Genomic DNA, 18,340 nt, shown 5'->3' on the forward strand with positions numbered 1-18,340 from the left:
TAGAAGCTGGTAGAGACCTGAGCTCTTAGAGGAGGAACTTCAGGCCCCCACGAGAGGTCCCAGGGTCTTCCAGGAGTCAGGGTTGGTGATGGGGTAACAGATGTGTCAAATTTGAAGAAGGGGCATGTCCAGGTATCGGGCAGGCTACATTTCAACTTCAGATGCCAGGCCCCACCAGGCTCTGCCTCCTCCCTCCACAGCTCCACCCTCCACCTCCACCTGCTTCAGTTTTATTAGCAGGGCTATATCCCAGCCCTAGCCACAGAGGCTCCATAAATCCTGGCTGCATTTAGATGAAAGTCTGGACTTACAGTCTATTTACTCAGGGTCACTGCTCCACCCATCTCCTCACCAGCCAGCCTCCCTGCACCCCTAAGGCTGAAAAGGGAGGCAGAGCATCCCTTGGTTTAAGACAGGCACCGGGATGCCCGCAAGCCACCCCTTTGCCCAGCCTACTTCTGCGTGCTGCCCTTGGGGTGAGTCTCTCCCTTCATGGGAGAGTCTGTCCAGGCCCATATCCGGGTGACTCCTTTCTTTCAGAGGGACAGACAGAAGGCAGTGAAGGTAGTGATGAGGAATTGCTACGTGGTAGGAGGAGGGTGGTTCTCAGAAAACAACGACAGCAGAGTGAGAGCCAGGGTGGACAGCTGCAGCCTCAGCCAGTGGTCAGGGTGGGTGCCACAGGGAAACCAGCATTTAAGTAAAGGCTTGTAAGGGGGAATGGAGCAGACACTTGAGAACCTCAGGAAAAGCATCCCCCCCACACACACACATACACACGAGGAAGGATGTGGGACCGGGAAAGACACCCTGGCTCCCGGTTAAGCAAAGGCTAGAAACCCCTGATGTGTTTATAAAAAAATAAAGAGGGGAGGATATGTTCTACAGAGGTGTGGGGGGAAGGGGTGCCTCTGAGGGCCTATGCTGAGGCATCCCTTCCCTGAGGGAACAGCCACACAAAGGTGTAGTATAGAGTAGAGTTTATTCAGGGCATGGGGAGCGGAGTTAAGAGGGTAGCAGAGGCAGGGGTGGGGGGAGGAGAAGAGTAGAGGCCGGTCATGGGCATGTGTAGAGAGGGTGGAGGGGAATGGGGAGAGAAGGGAGACGGGAATAGAGTAAGAATAAGAGAGCAAGAGAGAACAAAGAGAGTGAGGAGGGGGCAAGCAGCCCCTTTTATAGAGTCAGGCACACCTGGCTGTTGCCGGGTAACTTAGGGTGGAGCTTAGACAGAATGCTAACAACCCTGGTGACCCTAAGGGACTGTAGGCAGTTCACCTGACTCCTGGGAAAACAGGCCCCATCCCTAGCCACAGCCCTCCACAGATTTGTGGCCATCAGTCACATAAGGGCAATGCCCCAAGACCCTTCACGGGTAGAGGATGTGACCACAGGTCACGTAGGCTCAAGACAGACCTCCATTATAATGAGGTACCCAAGACCTCCTTGCAAAAGATATTAATCTCAGGCCCACCCTGAGAAGCGGGGTACGGTTTTACTCATCCACCTTCCACCACGACAATAAACGCCTTAAAACCACAGACCACCTCTTCATCCGGATCCGCAGTGGGGAGCCACAGAGAAGGCCTTCGCCTACAGAGCCGCTGTCTAATTGCCTGTGCTCCCAGTGGTGGCTGCCACCAAGCTTAAGCCTACTGCTGTTAAGCCAAAGACTCTCCCTAGCCGGGACTTCTCTCTTCGCCCTCTTTCCCCTCTTCCCCCTTGGCCATGGGCTAGATCCAGCTCGCAGACCCCCCACTCCATCCTCAACTCTTCCTCTGCATCTAGCAGCGGTGCTTGGATGCCCAAGAGCCTGAGAACCTGACAGCCCGGCCTCCTTGCAGGCCCAGGGGCCCCCAGCTGTGTCCAGCACCTCAGACTGAGCTTCTCCACAAGGTCCCCCCTCCACCCTACTCCCGTGCTGCCCCTCGGCTTCCCTACAACCCGACACCCACCCGACTATGCCATGGGGTAAGCACAGTCAAATGTCCTGCATCCCGCCTCCCCCAGGGGCCGAGCCCTGTGGCGGAGCAGACACAGGACCCCACATAACCCTAGAGAAGGATGGAAGGAAGTGTCAGTGCAGGGGCCCCCAAGGCCCTGAGGCAGAGTGCACCCGAGGCAGGCGGCAGGTGTGGTTGTAGCCTGGTGGGAAAGGCCTGGAGTCTGAGACAGAGGTGAGTGTGAGAGGTGGTTGGGCCTTCTGAGACACAGTGAGGGCCCTAGGTGTGATTCTGAAGGACATGAAGGGTTTTTTTTGTTTTTTGTTTTTTGTTTTTTCTTTTCTATTTTTTGGAGCTGGGAACCGAACCCAGGGCCTTGCGCTTGCTAGGCAAGCGCTCTACCACTGAGCTGAATCCCCAACCCCATGGACGGGAAGGTTTTGAGCAGGTCAAGGACAGCAAGCTGAGAGGCTCTCCTGCTTCCCTCATTTTTACCTTCCCCAGAGGAAACGCTAAAACCCTAGCTCCTCCCAAGGTGTTCCTGCTGCTCTTCTGGCCTCCTGGCTGGGACCTGAGGCCTCTGGTCAGCTGAGGCTCCTCAATACCCTGCTCCCTTCATCTCTGGGCCTTTACCTCTCTGTCCCCACCACTTTCCACCTCTCCTCGTCAGTCCAGGCCCTACCTTCCTTCCTGAAAGGTCCCTGGTGCTCATGCCCAGCAGGCCCTTCTGGCTGAGCCCTGACGTACCTGGATCTACCACTACCCTGTCATGGCCGGTCTGTCGGCGTCCAGCTCACAGTCCTGCACACAACAGGCACTGAGCACAGAGTGATGAATGAATGGGCGTGGGATGGGTACTGTGGTTGGAGCATGGTGTCACCAAGCACGGAGGGGGAGGGACCTGTTCCTCTTAAAGGGCAGGCTTGCAAAGAGGTCCCCAAGGGCCTATCCATGGGCACCAAATCCCCATCCTGGGAAGCGGTGACCTCCACGGGGACAGCTAGAGGAGAGTGGGGAGGGAGGGAAAGCATCCTCAGTCACAAACAGCCCCCTGCATCCTGGCTGGTCACCGACAGCTCTTAGCGCTGTGCTTATTTATTCCTGACCTCGCTGCCCCTTTTATTTTTCCCCCTTTTAAAACCTGGCCTGGGCCCCGCCACCGCTGCCGTAAACATGGCCCCCGGGATTTATCCCACGGCGCATTAACCCCTGCCCCCTGGCTCACCAATCATCCTGCCGCTGTGTAGACAGTGGCTGCCGGGCAGCTGAGGGCTGAGGGGCTGAGTGGGTGGCGGGAGGCTAGTCGAGGCAGATGTGGGGCCACATCTAGAGGCACCTGCGGCATTGGCCTTCGTCCCGTCACTCACCCCTTCCCTATCACGTGCTGTAGCGCTTGCCCTGTGCTGGCCTGAGGTACTACCTGGCGGACACCTGGGGTTTTTCGGTGCAGAAATGGATAAGAAGCAGAGATGGGGGTGAGAGGCTGAGGACAATTCACAAGGGGCTTTCAAAGGCCAAGCTAGCCCCGCACAGGGAGGCTTTGTCTACCTGCGGCAGGCTCCGCCCCAGCCTGCTCAGGTACGAGTCCGGAGGCTTGAGCTCAGGTGCGGGTCACCCTACAAAGAAGCCCGGCCTCTAGCTTTATCAATGGGCACACCACTGAAACAGTCCGGTCCTGAAGGACTGAAGGACAAAACCAAAACCGGACTCGTACCTCACCCCAACTCCAACCTCACAGGAGAATCAGGAAGGTCTGTGTACTCACCCCCTCCGCCTCCAAGCAGGGAGTTGTTGGCTGCAAGACAGAAAGAGAGAGACAAAACCAGGTTAGGTGCAGTGCGGAAGGGGTCAAAGCGGGGGCCGTATGGGATAGAGGGACAGTCAGGTAGCCTGGAGTGGGGAGCCTGGTCCCTGAGACTCTGGGTATAGGATTCCCAGCCCTTTGTGCAAGAGCCAATGATGGGGGTTGGGGAGATCCTACTGGGTCTGGGCTTACAGGGGACCAGGGAGTGGGGGCACAGGAAGGCCACCAAGGTCACTGACCACCCAGAAGTAGCACATAGGACAACTAGCAGGAGCTGACTTGCTCCTTCCACAGAGTTCGTCCTGTGGTTCGAATCCAAGTTATCAGGCTTAGTGGCAGATGCCTTTACTCACTGAACCATCTTGATCCCTTCTGTTCCCCACCCCTACTTTTTTTCTGATACAGGGTTTCTCTGTGCAGCCCTGGCTGTCCTGAAACTCTCTTTGTAGACCAGGCTGGCCTCGAACCCAGAGATTCACCTGCCTTTGCTGGGATTAGAGGCGCATATCACCATGACCCTACCTCACCCCCTTTATTTTTTTAAAGACAGTTTCCTGAATTCTAGACTGGCTTCAATTCACTGTGTAGCAGAGGAAGGCTTCAGAGTACTCCTGCCTCCACCTCTGAGCGTTGGAATTGTGGGTGTTCACTGCCCGGCCAGTGTTCCTCGACACCCAGAAGTGTTCAGCCTTCAGCGTAGGTGTGGGGAGGCATGCATGGTCCTTACCCTCATGGCCCACAGGCTGCCTAGTAACACAGTTAGAGGCCACCAGAGAGAAGTGCACATGGGGCACAGTGCATACACTTTTAATCCCAGCTCTCAGGAGGCAGAGGCAGATGGATCCCTGAATCCGAGGCCGGTCTGGTCTATACAGTGAGTTCTAAGACAGTGAGGACTGTGTAGACCCTGACTGAAAAGCAAGAGAGAAGGCAGCGTATGTGCAGCTAGGGAGGAGGCAGGGGTCACAGAGTCTGGAGTACACGGTGGAGGCCCCATGCCCTGGGCCATGTCTGAAGTCTGAGTGCCAGCCAGCACATGGTGAGCAGGGCAGCCTGGCTCCAGGCCTCGGTTTCCGTACTCCAGCACACAGGGTTGGGTCAAAGGTCATGAAAAGGAGTCAGTTCTGGCCTTGCTTGGAAGGTACCCTGCTTTCTGCCTGGTCTGATGGGGGTCCCTCAGGCAGAGTGGGCCTGACGGCCATCATGACCGACACTTTCCTGATTAGCCACATTTTTCTCTGCCCAGCTGCTGCCCCTCCTGCCTTACCATGTGGCCCTGTGGCGACATAGGTAAAGGAGACTGGCAGCCCCTCTGCAAGAATGCTAGTGCTGTGCAGATGATTGCTCCTGCTCAGGAGTCCCCTTCTGGTCACAAGGTCTGCATGCCTAAGTGCCAACCAGACAAAGAGCTAGGGGAGACTATAGGTCCCCAAGACCCAGTTGCTGCCCAGGTGAGAGGCTCAGGTGAGAGGCCCAGGTGAGAGGCCCAGAGGGGCTGGCTCCAAGGCTGGATCTTCAGCTCTTCCCAGGGTTGACTCTTACCCCACCTTCCTGGGCTTTCTGCTTTAGGGTTAGGGGCCAGACTGTGGCCCAGGGCTTTTCTGCGGAAGCTATGGATGCTGCTAAGTGGTGTCGGGTGGCTCGCAGTGGCTGGTCTCCCAGACCTGACAGCTCTTCGCTTGGGGAATAATTAATTCCACAGCCTGAAAACCCAGGGCTGCAAGTTGCCACGTTACTTTCAAGATTAATACATGCAGCTAATTAAGATAGAGAGGCAAGGAGCGGCTGGGAGCTCCTAGAACCAAGCAGCGGCCATGGGAACGGAAAAAGGAGCCAGCCGAGCCTGTAGGCAAGTTAGCTGGGAGACACTGCCAGGTCAGAGGTCAGCCAACAAGGATCACAGAAGGGGCAGGGTGCAGAGGTCCCATTCTGGTTCCCATTCTTAGCAAGATAGGCTGCTGCTCTTCGCAAAGTACCCCATTTATCGTCACAGCCAAGCCACCAGAGAGGGCCTCCTGTTCCCATTTTACAGAGGAGGAAACTGAAGCTGGGGAGGGGTTGGGGACAGTGAAGGTGTAGGCAGGGTTGGGTAGGAGCTTCGGTAGTACTTCATGGACTTGTGAATGCAGGAAGCCCTGGGTTGGATTTCCAACCACGTATATACCAGATATACAGATTTCCATGTATATACCAGACATAGTAGCTGATGCCGGTAATTTTATCGCTCTGGGAGGTGGAGGCAGGAGGATCAGAAGTTCAAGGTCATCTTCTATTATGTAAAGAATTCTAAACCAACCCTGGCTCAAAATAAACGAAGACTAAATCTGAGTCTCTCTGAACTGGAAGGCAGGCCACCAAGATGGGCGGTTAAGGTTACAACTTGGCTACACCTCCTGGCCACGCCTACTTCCTGAAAGCAAGGAGGAGCACTCTGTAGCCTCTATTACCTCAGCCTCAACTGCTCCACGCCCAGCAGGCTTGGCTGCAAACTTGAGAGGCCGCACTCCGGCAGTCCCGCGTGGGAACCCGGCAGTGGTAGATGAGGCATCTCAGGTGGGTCCAGGCCTGACTCAAGCCCTCTGAGCCCCTGGGGCAACGCTGGCGGCTGTCGGAAGCTGCCCTCCACGGCCCTTCCCACCTCCCCCCACCACCTCTCTCTTAATTAACACCGGCTGCAAACAAGCTGGCTCCTGCTCAAAGAGGGCACAGTGCCAAATGGGTTGGCAGGAAGCCTTGCTGGGGCAGGAGAGGAGGGGCCGAGACCTGGGCTGGGTGCAGCAGACCCCAGTCAAAGAGGACACTAACCCCGCCTCCCTGACGCTCTAAATCCAGGCTCTGTGTGGTCTTGACCCGGGAGAGAGGCAAGTGAATGCCTGATGTCCACCCAGTCAGGGTCTGAGAGAGGGATAGGCCTGGGATGGGCCAGGTGTTGCAAGGGTAGATGAAGCCTGGCACCTTCTTGGCCTGAAAAGAGGATCTGTGATCAGCCAACTTGCCCATTAAAAGAGGCTTTTTGTTTCTGTTTATCGTTTTTAAAAACAGGGTCTCACACAGCCCAGGCTGGCCCCAAACTTACTAAATAGCCAAGGATGACCTTGAACTTTGAATCCTCTTGTCTCTGGGGTTCTGGGATTACAGACATGAACCCCGGTGCTTCCTTTATTCCGTGCTAGAGATGGAACTCAGGACTCTGTGCACATTAAGGGAGCATTAAATGATACTGCTAGATGTCTGTTTATCTCGAGATAAACAGTCTCACTATGTATGCTGCCCAATCTGCCACAACTCCTCAGACAGTTCTCCTGTTTCAGACTCCCAACAGCCGGGGACACAGGCACGTGCCACAGTACCCAGCTTCTATCTTATTTTTAAAGGACTTACTGGGGCTGGGGATTTAGCTCAGTGGTAGAGGCGCTTACCTAGGGGAAGCGCAAGGCCCTGGGTTTGGTCCCCAGCCCAAAAAAAAGAACCAAAAAAAAAAAAAAAAAAAGGACTTACTTACTATTCTGTGTCTGTGTGTGTCACATGTGTGTGCCTGATGATGCCAGGAGAGTTGCTGGAGTCCCTCAGCGGGCGATTGTGAGCCACCTTTGTGCTTGCTGGGAATTGAACTCAACCCTCGGAAAGAACAGCAAGTGCTCTAACTGCAGAACATCTCCTCAGCCCTCCTCCTCCCCTCCTCTTCCTCCTCCTCTTTCTCCCCTGCTCCTCCTCCTCCCCCTCCTCTCCCTCCCCCTCCCCTTCGTCCTCTCCCTCTCTCTCCTCCCCCCTGTATCCAGCTTTTTATTTGTTAATTTTTGAGACAGGGTCTCTCTGTGTGCTCCTGGCTGTCTGTCTTGAAGCTCAATATGCAGCGATCCTCCTGCCTCTCCATCCCTGGTCCTAGGATTAGAGGTGTGCACTCCCATGCCCAGTCTAAGCATCTAGCTTTTAAACAAGGGGCTTGGCAGAGCAGAGTGGGTCAAAGCAGCTCTCAGCTCTGGTGGCGTGTAAGTTCTAGATCGTAGGGTACAGGTCTAGGCCAGCGGGCGCACATTTGATTTTAAGACAGACCTGATCCCCTGCCCCCTGTAGGGGCTGCTTGTCATCTCATCGACACTGCAGATGAGACTCCGAGGACAGGTATGGGGATGATTTTACCACACTCTGCTGAATCTAGCCAGCTGGCTTTGAGTCCCGTGACCTTGAAGTGCCCCTCACGCCACTCAGTGCTAAGTCCTTTGACTGATGAAAACTGAGATTTGCGGTGCCTCACTCAAAGCCTCCCACTGTTGCCCAGGTTCCCCCTACCTTCTTTTCCTGCTGTGCTCACCCTCAGCTCATGTGACCTGCCACCTCTCTTCCACCTTTTCAGGCCCTGGCTGGACTCTGCCCTGTGACTGCCATCCCTGAGGATGGCAGAGTAGGGACTCCCAAGTTGTGGCTGGGCTCTTGGCCTAGTTAGGTACTGGCAGGTGGCCACTGGCCAGTGAGAGGGAGAGGGCCAGCCCCCCACCCCCACCCCCGAGAGTTTAGCAAGTGCCACTAAAGATCAGAGGAAGCTCAGGGACAAAGGTGGTACCCTGCCTTGCTTCACTTGTACAGGAATGTCTCATTTTTGTCTGTCTGTCTTTCTGTCTAGGGGTACTCATGTAGCCCAGACTAGCCTTGAATCAGTATGTACCTAAAGGAGAAGGACCGTGAGTTCTTGATCCTTCTGCCTCAGGATCCTGGGGTACAGGTAAGAGCCACATGTCCAGTCCCCAGGAAATGGTTTTTTTTTTTTTTTTTTTTTTTGGTTCTGGGGACCGAACCCAGGGCCTTTGGCTTCCTGGGCAAGCGCTCTACCCCTGAGCTAAATCCCCAACCCCAGGAAATGTTTTTAAATGTTGTAATATTAATATATTTCTGAAAAAGTCACATGATGGCATTTAAAATGTTTTTTTTCCTAAGATTTATTTTATTTATGTGAGTACACTGTAGCTGTTTTCAGACACATCAGAAGAGGGCATCAGATGCCATTACAGATGGATGTGAGCCACCATGTGGTTGCTGGGAATTGAACTCAGGACCTCTGGAAGAGCAGTCAGTGCTCTTAACCGCTGAGCCATCTCTCCAGCCCTTTAAAATGTTTTTAATGGAGGTAGGGTGGGGAATTAAAGAGTCTATATGACAGCTGTGAGTTTGTTGGACAGGGCATATGCACTGTTCACCTCTCTGAGGAGACACTGCCATATTTATTCATTTATTTAATATATATGAGTACACTTCAGACACACCAGAAGAGGGCATCAGATCCCATTACAGATGGTTGTGAGCCACCATATGGTTGCTGGGATTTGAACTCAGGACCTCTGGAAGAGCAGTCAGTGTTCTTAACCACTGAGCCATCTTTCCAGCCCCCTGAACCAATTTTATTTTATCTCAGCTTCCCAATTAAAACTGTCCCAGGCCTGGGAGTATATCTCAGAGGTAGAGCCTAGCTTCCTATGCAGGAGGGTCCCAGGTTCCATCCCCAGCACCATCAAGGAAAAAAAAAAGTAACCCCCAAACCTGTCAACAGGAGCCCATTGAACTTCATGAGTAAGGAGCGCCCCTCCTTTGTTCTCAGGATATAGAATGGGGCCCAGGCAAGCCCCCACCAACACATTACTCCATCTCTCTCCCAACTCTTAGTGCCTCCCTGTGCCAAGTTCCAGGTTCTCAGGTCGAGCAACTGTGCCTGAAGAAATCACCCTGCCCTCTCCAGGAGACATACTCAGGTATACCTGTAGTCTGAGGCTCCCATCTGCTCCCCCAGCATCCCTACACTCCTCCCCCAGCATCTCTACATTCCTCCAGCATCCCTGCCCTCCCCCAGCATCCCTGCACTCCTCCCCAGCATCCCTACACTCCTCCCCCGCATCCCTACACTCCTCCCCAGCATCCCTACCCTCCTCCCCAGCATCCCTCCACTCCTCCCCAGCATCCCTACACTCCTCCCCAGCATCCCTCCCCAGCATCCCTACACTCCTCCCCAGCATCCCTACACTCCTCCCCAGCATCCCTACACTCCTCCCCCCAGCATCCCCACACTCCTCCCCAGCATCCCCACACCCTCCCCCAGCATCCCCACACCTCCCCCCAGCATCCCTACACTCCCCCAGCATCCCTACACTCCTCCCCAGCATCCCTACACTCCCCCACCATCCCTACACCTGTCTCTTATACACATCTAGATGTGTATAAGACTCCTCCCCAGCATCCCTACACTCCTCCCCAGCATCCCTACACTCCTCCCCAGCATCCCTACACTCCTCCCCAGCATCCCTACACTCCCCCCCAGCATCCCTACACCCCTCCCCAGCATCCCTACACTCCTCCCCAGCATCCCTACACTCCTCCCCTACACCCCTCCCGCATACCCACACGCCTCCCCAGCATCCCCACACTCCTCCCCAGCCTCCCCAGCATCCCATCCTCCCCAGCATCCCCACACTCCTCCCCCAGCATCCCCACACCTCCCCAGCATCCCTACACTCCCCCAGCATCCCCACACCCTCCCCAGCATCCCCACACCTCCCCCAGCATCCCCACACTCCTCCCCCAGCATCCCACACCCTCCCCAGCATCCCCACACTCCTCCCCAGCATCCCCACACTCCTCCCCAGCATCCCCACACTCCTCCCTCCCCAGCATCCCCACACTCCCTCCCCAGCATCCCTACACCCTCCCCAGCATCCCCACACTCTCCAGCATCCCCACACCTCCCCAGCATCCCTACACTCCTCCCCCAGCATCCCTCCCCAGCATCCCCAGCATCCCACTCCTCCCCAGCATCCCCACACCCCCCCAGCATCCCCACACTCCTCCCCAGCATCCCCACACCTCCCCAGCATCCCCACACCTCCCCAGCATCCCTACACCTCCCCAGCATCCCCACACTCCTCCCCAGCATCCCCACACTCCTCCCCAGCATCCCACTCCCCAGCATCCCCTCCCCAGCATCCCCACCCTCCCCCAGCATCCCCACACCCCCAGCATCCCCACACCCTCCCCAGCATCCCTACACCCCCCCCCAGCATCCCCACACCCCCCCCAGCATCCCTACACTCCCCCCAGCATCCCTCCCCAGCATCCCCCCCCTCCCCAGCATCCCCACACCTCCCCAGCATCCCCACACTCCTCCCCAGCATCCCCACACCTCCCCAGCATCCCTACTCCCCCCCAGCATCCCTACACTCCTCCCCAGCATCCCTACACTCCTCCCCAGCATCCCCCACTCCTCCCCCAGCATCCCTACCTCCCCAGCATCCCCACACCTCCCCAGCATCCCCCACTCCTCCCCAGCATCCCCACACTCCTCCCCAGCATCCCCACATCCCTCCCCAGCATCCCCACACCCTCCCCAGCATCCCCACACTCCTCCCCAGCATCCCCACACCCTCCCCAGCATCCCCACACCCTCCCCAGCATCCCACTCCCCCCAGCATCCCCAGCATCCCCATCCCCACACTCCCCCTCCCCCATCCCCAGCATCCACCATCCTCCCCAGCATCCCCACCCTCCCCAGCATCCCATCCCCACACCCCCCCAGCATCCCCACACCTCCCCCAGCATCCCCAGCATCCCCACACTCCTCCCCAGCATCCTACACTCCTCCCCCAGCATCCCTACACCTCCCCAGCATCCCTACACCCTCCCCAGCATCCCTACACCTCCCCAGCATCCCTCCCCATCCCCACACCTCCCCAGCATCCCTACACTCCTCCCCAGCATCCCTACACTCCTCCCCAGCATCCCTACACTCCCCCCCAGCATCACACCCCCCCCACCCCCACACTCCTCCCCAGCATCCCCACACTCCCCCCAGCATCCCTCCCCAGCATCCCCACACTCCCTCCCCAGCATCCCCACACCCTCCCCCATCCCCAGCGTCCCCAGCATCCCCTCCCCAGCATCCCCACACCTCCCAGCCCCTGCATCCCTCCCCAGCATCCCCTGCACTCCTCCCCAGCATCCCCCCACGTCCTCCCCCAGCATCCCCACTCCCCCAGCATCCCCACACCTCCCCCAGCATCCCCACCCCCCCAGCATCCCCACTCCTCCCCCAGCATCCCCACACTCCTCCCCAGCATCCCCACACCTCCCCAGCATCCCTACACTCCTCCCCAGCATACACTCCTACACACCCTCCCCAGCATCCCTACACTCCTCCCGCATACATACACACCCCCCCACCATCCCTCCACACCTCCCCCGCCTCCCCCTACTCCCCCCCAGCATCCCCACACCCCCAGCATCCCCACATCCCCACACCCTCCCCAGCATCCCCACACCCTCCCCAGCATCCCACACCCCCCCAGCATCCCTACACCCTCCCCAGCATCCCTACACTCCCTCCCCAGCATCCCATCCCCAGTCCATCCCTCATACCCCTCCCCCAGCATCCCTACACCCTCCCCCAGCATCCCTACACCCCCCAGCATCCCCACTCCCCCCAGCATCCCCACACCTCCCCCCAGCATCCCACGTCCCTCCAGCATCCCTACACCTCCCCCCAGCATCCCCACACTCCTCCCCAGCATCCCCACACTCCTCCCCAGCATCCCCACACTCCTCCCCAGCATCCCCACACCCCTCCCCAGCATCCCCACTCCTCCCCCAGCATCCCCACACTCCTCCAGCATCCCTGCACCCTCCCCAGCATCCCTACATCTTCCCAGCATCCCCACACCCTCCCCAGCATCCCCACACTCCCCCCCCCAGCATCCCCAGCATCCCCTCCCCCAGCATCCCCACATCCCCCCCCCAGCATCCCCACACCCTCCCCAGCATCCCCCACCCTCCAGCCCCCAGCATCCCCACCCCCCAGCATCCCCCCTCCCCAGCATCCCCACACCTCCCCAGCATCCCTACATCCTCCCCAGCATCCCCACCCTCCCAGCATCCCCACACTCCTCCCCAGCATCCCTACACCCCCCCAGCATCCCTACACTCCTCCCCAGCATCCCTACACTCCTCCCCAGCATCCCTACACTCCTCCCCAGCATCCCCACACCCCCCAGCATCCCCACACTCCTCCCCAGCATCCCTACACCTCCAGCATCCCCACACCACCCCAGCATCCCCACCCCTCCCCAGCATCCCCACACCCTCCCCAGCATCCCCACACCACCCCCCAGCATCCCTACACCTCCCCAGCATCCCCACACTCCTCCCCAGCATCCCTACACCCCCCCCAGCATCCCCTACACCCTCCCCAGCATCCCACACCCTCCCCAGCATCCCTGCATCCCCTCCCCCAGCATCCCCACCCTCCCCAGCATCCCCACACTCCCTCCCCAGCATCCCCACACCCTCCCCAGCATCCCACACTCCTCCCCAGCATCCCCTACACTCCTCCCCAGCATCCCTACACCTCCCCAGCATCCCTCACACCTCCCCAGCATCCCTACACTCCTCCCCAGCATCCCTGCACATCCTCCCCAGCATCCCCCCCTCCCCAGCATCCCTCCCCCAGCATCCCTACACCCTCCCCCAGCATCCCACACACCCTCCCCAGCATCCCTCCCCAGCATCCCACACCACCCTCCCCAGCATCCCTACACCCTCCCCAGCATCCCCACATCTCCCCACCTCCCCAGCATCCCCACACTCCTCCCCAGCATCCCTACACTCCTCCCCAGCATCCCTACACTCCTCCCCAGCATCCCTACACTCCTCCCCAGCATCCCTACACTCCTCCCCAGCATCCCTACACTCCTCCCCAGCATCCCTACACTCCTCCCCAGCATCCCTACACTCCTCCCCAGCATCCCTACACCTCGCTATTCTTCAGATAAGCAGCCGTCTGAATACTAGCATCAGAAATGCCACACCTGCAGTTCCATCACCGAGCTCTCATTCATAGCAGGGTCTAAGGACATTTTTTCAGTATTGGGGACTGACTATTGGCCTCTTGCATGCTTAGGCAAGTGCTCTCCCATTAAACTATATCCCCAGCTCATTGGTGTTTTTGTTTTTGTTTGGTTTTTCAAGACAGGGTTTCTCTGTGCAGCCCTGGCTGTCTTGGAACTTGCACTGTCAACCAGGCTGGCCTCAAACTCGCAGAGATCCGCCTGCCTCTGCCTCCTGAGTGCTGGGATTAAAGACGTGTGCTACCAAGGCTCAGTTATTATCTTGTTTTTAGACAGGGTCTCACTTTCAGGCTGGTCTGAACACACTCTGTATCCCAGGTTGGCCTGGTACTTTTTGATCTTCCTGCCTCGGCTGCTCGAGTTGATGGGATTAAAGGTGTGCCACCAGGCCGGACCTCAGCTGAAAGAGTTGGACAGTTAAGGACTGTGTACACCAAGTCACTCAGCCCACTGTGTGGGGTGCACGGGGACTGAACCTAGGTCTGCCAGCTCCCCCACGTGAGGCTCTTCACCAGCCAGCCCCTCAGGGAGACCAGGAGTAGGAAATGGTGCTACAACAAACTCTGGTCCGAGGCCAGCAGCCGCCGAGTGACCTTCTGGCTTTCCCAGACAGGGACTAAGTCCTTCATGCCTGGGAGGAGGGGGTGGCCCTCTGAGGGAGAGGGGAGAGAGGGACGCAGAGAGGAGAGTCAGTTACCAGTGACCCGAGGAAAGCGCTGAGCAGGTGCCTGGGCCAGGAAAAGTCTGGGCAAGCAGGCACAGCGGTGACTTTGAAGCTGGCACAGCCTCTGCACATGCCCCAGGAGGCTGCTCCCTCCACATGTCGTCTGCCTGAGCTCTGTATGTGCACCTTGTCCTGGCATCCCGGCCTCACCTGCCTCGAGCGGCCGGGGAACTGAGCTGCTCCCCTCAACCCTTGAGCCCTCACTGGCCTGTTTTCCATTGCTCCTGAGTGAGTCAGACCTCAGCTTCAGCAAAGATCTTTCTGCTGCTACTGAGAGCTGAGCACTGGGGTGAAGGTGGACCCCCGCTGGCACCAAGCTCACTCCAGGGTGACAGTAGCTACACAGGCATAAACTTGAACCAGAATTAGTTAGCACCAGAGGTCATGAAGGCAATCAAAGGGAAGGTAGGGGAGGGCTGGCAGGTTGTCTCATGTGTGGCAAGGACCTGCTGAATGGGGAAGCTGGCTTGAGAAACACACAGCAGGTGAGGAATGGCTGTGCAAAGACCCTGCGGCAGAAGCCTAGCCTGGAGGTATAGCATAGGGGCCTGTGGCTGAGGTAACATGAAAGAAGAGGGAAAACCAGAGGGGAGGGGAGGCCAGGGGCCTTTGGAGCTGACCGTGTGCAGGGTGTGCTTCTGGGAGCTACAGCCTCAGATAGGCACTGCCGAGGTCAGCCTGCCCACGTGACCCTGTCTCACTCCTGAAGAGTCCTCACGGCTTGTCAGCAAGGCTGCCACCTACAAGGAGGACTCTGTGGAGGCTCTGTCCCATTGCCACATAGACTGACAGCTGCCCCCTAAGCTCTGTTCAGGGGAAGGCGCTGTTTCCTCCCCTCCTCCCACAGGCCTCCGGCAGAGATCCGTGTTCCAAGAGGGTGAGTCGTTTAAAACATGCTTTAGATTAGAAACACCCACGGATGGAATAGGATGTAAAGTGCGCTGGATTCTGAAGATAAAACAAGAGACTTCAAAGGTTCCTCCAACTGGGCGAGCGCTCACCATGTTGGACAAAGCTCTGTCCCCCCAGGCCAAGGTCACTGTCCTTCAAGGTGTGGGTGCTAAGGTGAAAAAGCAAGGCTGTGTCAGCTTGGGCCTGGCAGTGCACAGGAAGAAGAAGGCCTTGTGAGGCACAGAGCTGCTATTTCTTACCAAATCCATCCCCAGCCAGCTGTCACACGGGCTTTCAACAGCCACCCTAACATGGACACAAACCCCTTCCTGCCCCACCCCCTCCTGCCCCATTCGCAGGCGGGGAAATGGAAGTGACTTGCTTCAGGACAGAGTCCTGAGTAAAAGAGCCAGTGCCCTGTCCTTTGCCAGGGGTGATCTTAAAGCCCCCAGCTGTGACCTGTGATCTGGGGCCTCCCTCTGTGTCTTTATCTGCTGATGGAGTCGTTTAATCAGGCCCTCATGGGTCCTGATGTTAAAGTACGAATGCCCCAAAACAAAACAGAACAAACAAAACGGTGCCTTTAGGTGTGGTGGCAGACGCCTGTAACCTCAGCATCTTAGGAGGCAGAACACTGGCCTTGGCTACACAGTGCAGCTCACCAGAGTTTAACACTAGCCTTGGCTACACAGTGCAGCTCACCAGAGTTTAACACTAGCCTTGGCTATACAGTGCAGCTCACCAGAGTTTAACACTAGCCTTGGCTACACAGTGCAGCTCACCAGAGTTTAACACTAGCCTTGGCTATACAGTGCAGCTCACCAGAGTTTAACACTAGCCTTGGCTATACAGTGCAGCTCACCAGAGTTTAACACTAGCCTTGGCTATACAGTGCAGCTCACCAGAGTTTAACACTAGCCTTGGCTATACAGTGGAGCTCACCTGGAATACATGTAATCTCGACTGAAACAAAAGCTGCTAACCCCACCGTTGGCCCCATTCTCATGACCCTGTCTGACCCTACTCAGCTCTCAAAGGCCCTGCGCTTGTTTCCAAACACCATCAGTATGTGGATTTGGGGCTACGGATTCTAGCTCACATGATCTTTTAGAGGACACATGGACACCATAGCTGGGGATCAGGCAAGCATGAGAGTTAGGGTGCTGGGAGAAGGTGAACAACTATGAAGACAGGTTTACCAATTCCTAGGGAGAGCTGTGTGGCCATGTTGGATATGCAGCTCCGTCTTACAGATGGGAAAACTGAGGCTCAGATACGTTCTTGACTAAGGTAGAAGAAACATGATCCAAACTCTGCTTGGTCCAACTCTGGAGCTTACACTTTACCAAGCCTCACAATGGTTTGGCTTGTTTGCTCCCAGGGCTGAGCAGATATAAAATATAATTATGAAATAAAATATAAACACAACTCAAGTCATGCCTGCCTCACACTGCCCAAATCTAAGCCCGCTCTCCTCCAGTCCCTGGCCTCCTTCCTCAGTTTTCCCAGAGTCTCGAATGAGGGTCGCAGATCTCACCCTTCATGAAGCCTCACTGCCTGTTCACCCTGACTGTCCCGCTCTGTGGTCTCCATTCCTGTGCCTCAGGATCCCCCCATCCCTAAAAAAGCGGCCGACTCAGACATTTAGAGATGGAAGTAGGTTAGCTGGCTGCTGGCTCAGCCTGCCTGGGCCTGGGCCTCACCCCTTCCTGCCTGGGTTCCTTGGGCTGTCACTGCCGGGCTTCGGAGCTCCTGGATAACCCTCGCCAGCCCAAAGGTCAGCAGCCCCAAGTCAGTTCCAGCTCAGCTGACTCTTGGCATCCATTCTCCAGGTTGGCCTTGTGTTAGGGACAAAATAAGCAGCCAGAGAGGTAAGTCACCCTCAGCCTCAGGCCCTGCAGGGTCCCTGTTCACACACCTGCTGGGACCATCAACACAGAACCAAAGAACAGTTACAGCCTTGGGCCAGTGAGCCCTCTGGGCGGCTTCAGCCAGGTGCTTCCAGTGGCCTCGTTTCTCCCACCTGTCCCCAGGGACCCTGCACGGATTCCTGTCATTTTTGCCACTTGTGCATAGAAGGAGGTTCAAAGAGGTTGAGGGACTTGCCCAGGGTCGTGAGGGTGGGACACCCCCGGCTGGGATTGGATCCAGCTGCCTGGTTTCCCCCATGGAGTCCTGTAGGGCTGCAGACCCCCAGCTGCAGCAGGCCTCCCCTCCCCCAGGAGCCCCGGCAGCACTCTTGTCCTGCCATTAGCATATCCGAGAGCATCCCTGAAACCCAATTACCAGGAGATGGCTTGGGCCCCAGCCAGCCGGGTGTCGGCTCCAGCTCAGGAATCCAGATCCACAGGAATGAGGGGCTGGGACCTAGGGCAGCCAACTGGGAGAGGAGGGAGCCAGAGCAAGTGGATGGGGTGGGGCAAAGCCAGGCTAGAGATCCCTGTCCATTGCTGTGGGCATCCCCAAGGCTGTCTTGAGCCCTCTGCTTAGCTCTAGGTAGGCCCTACTATGGCCAAAGACAGGTGACCTCCAGTGGGCCTCTGCTCTCTGAGGCTTGGCTTTTTTTTTTTTTTTTTTTTTTTTTTTTTAAACCTTGGGTGTTTTGGTGGTGATGGTGGTGGCGGTGGTTTTGATTTTGGGGACAGGGTCTCCTGTGGTCCAGGCTGGCTTCAAACTAGCTTTGTAGCTGAGGCCTGAACACATGCTAACTAAAGTGCTGGTGGCTCCATGGGGAAGGGTCTCCACTGTTAACTGGCCTTGAAGTTCTGATCCTCCTGCCTGCACCTCCTAAGTGCTGGGGTTACAGGTGTGGGCCACCATACTCAACAACACGTGTGGCTTCCTGAGAGGAAGAGTGACTGAAGCTGTCACCTTGCCTTGCCTTGCCTTGCCAAGAGATGCAGTGGGTCCCATAAGGACAAAGCACAAGGCCCTTACAGATGCTGGCGTCATACCCTGGGATTCCCAGGCACAGAACCATCATGGGAGTAAATCTCTGTTCCTTCTAAAAGTCACTCAGCCTCTGGTATTCAATTATAGCAACATTAACAGATCTACCACTGAGCCTGACAAACTCATCCCATGGGCTGGGGTTGTACCTCAT

At 57.0% G+C, this 18,340-nt stretch overlaps 1 protein-coding gene across 4 annotated transcripts in view; it reads right to left on the bottom strand.

Moving 5' to 3' along the window:
* The window catches only part of Macrod1 (mono-ADP ribosylhydrolase 1), a 144,231-nt gene that overhangs the window by 9,602 nt on the left and 116,289 nt on the right, over positions 1-18,340 (bottom strand). For 2 of the 4 annotated variants that reach the window (XM_032896464.1, XM_032896465.1), the window contains exons 4-5: positions 17,524-17,604; positions 3,706-3,735 (exon numbers count right to left, since the gene is read on the bottom strand). In XM_032896464.1, coding sequence (XP_032752355.1) covers positions 3,706-3,735; positions 17,524-17,604 — 111 coding nt within the window. The remainder of the gene's footprint in view (positions 1-3,705; positions 3,736-17,523; positions 17,605-18,340) is intronic. The other 2 variants (XM_032896466.1, XM_032896467.1) reach the window with 1 other exon arrangement.

This window comes from Rattus rattus, chromosome 2 (assembly GCF_011064425.1).
Source record: "Rattus rattus isolate New Zealand chromosome 2, Rrattus_CSIRO_v1, whole genome shotgun sequence".
Lineage (NCBI taxonomy): Eukaryota > Metazoa > Chordata > Mammalia > Rodentia > Muridae > Rattus > Rattus rattus.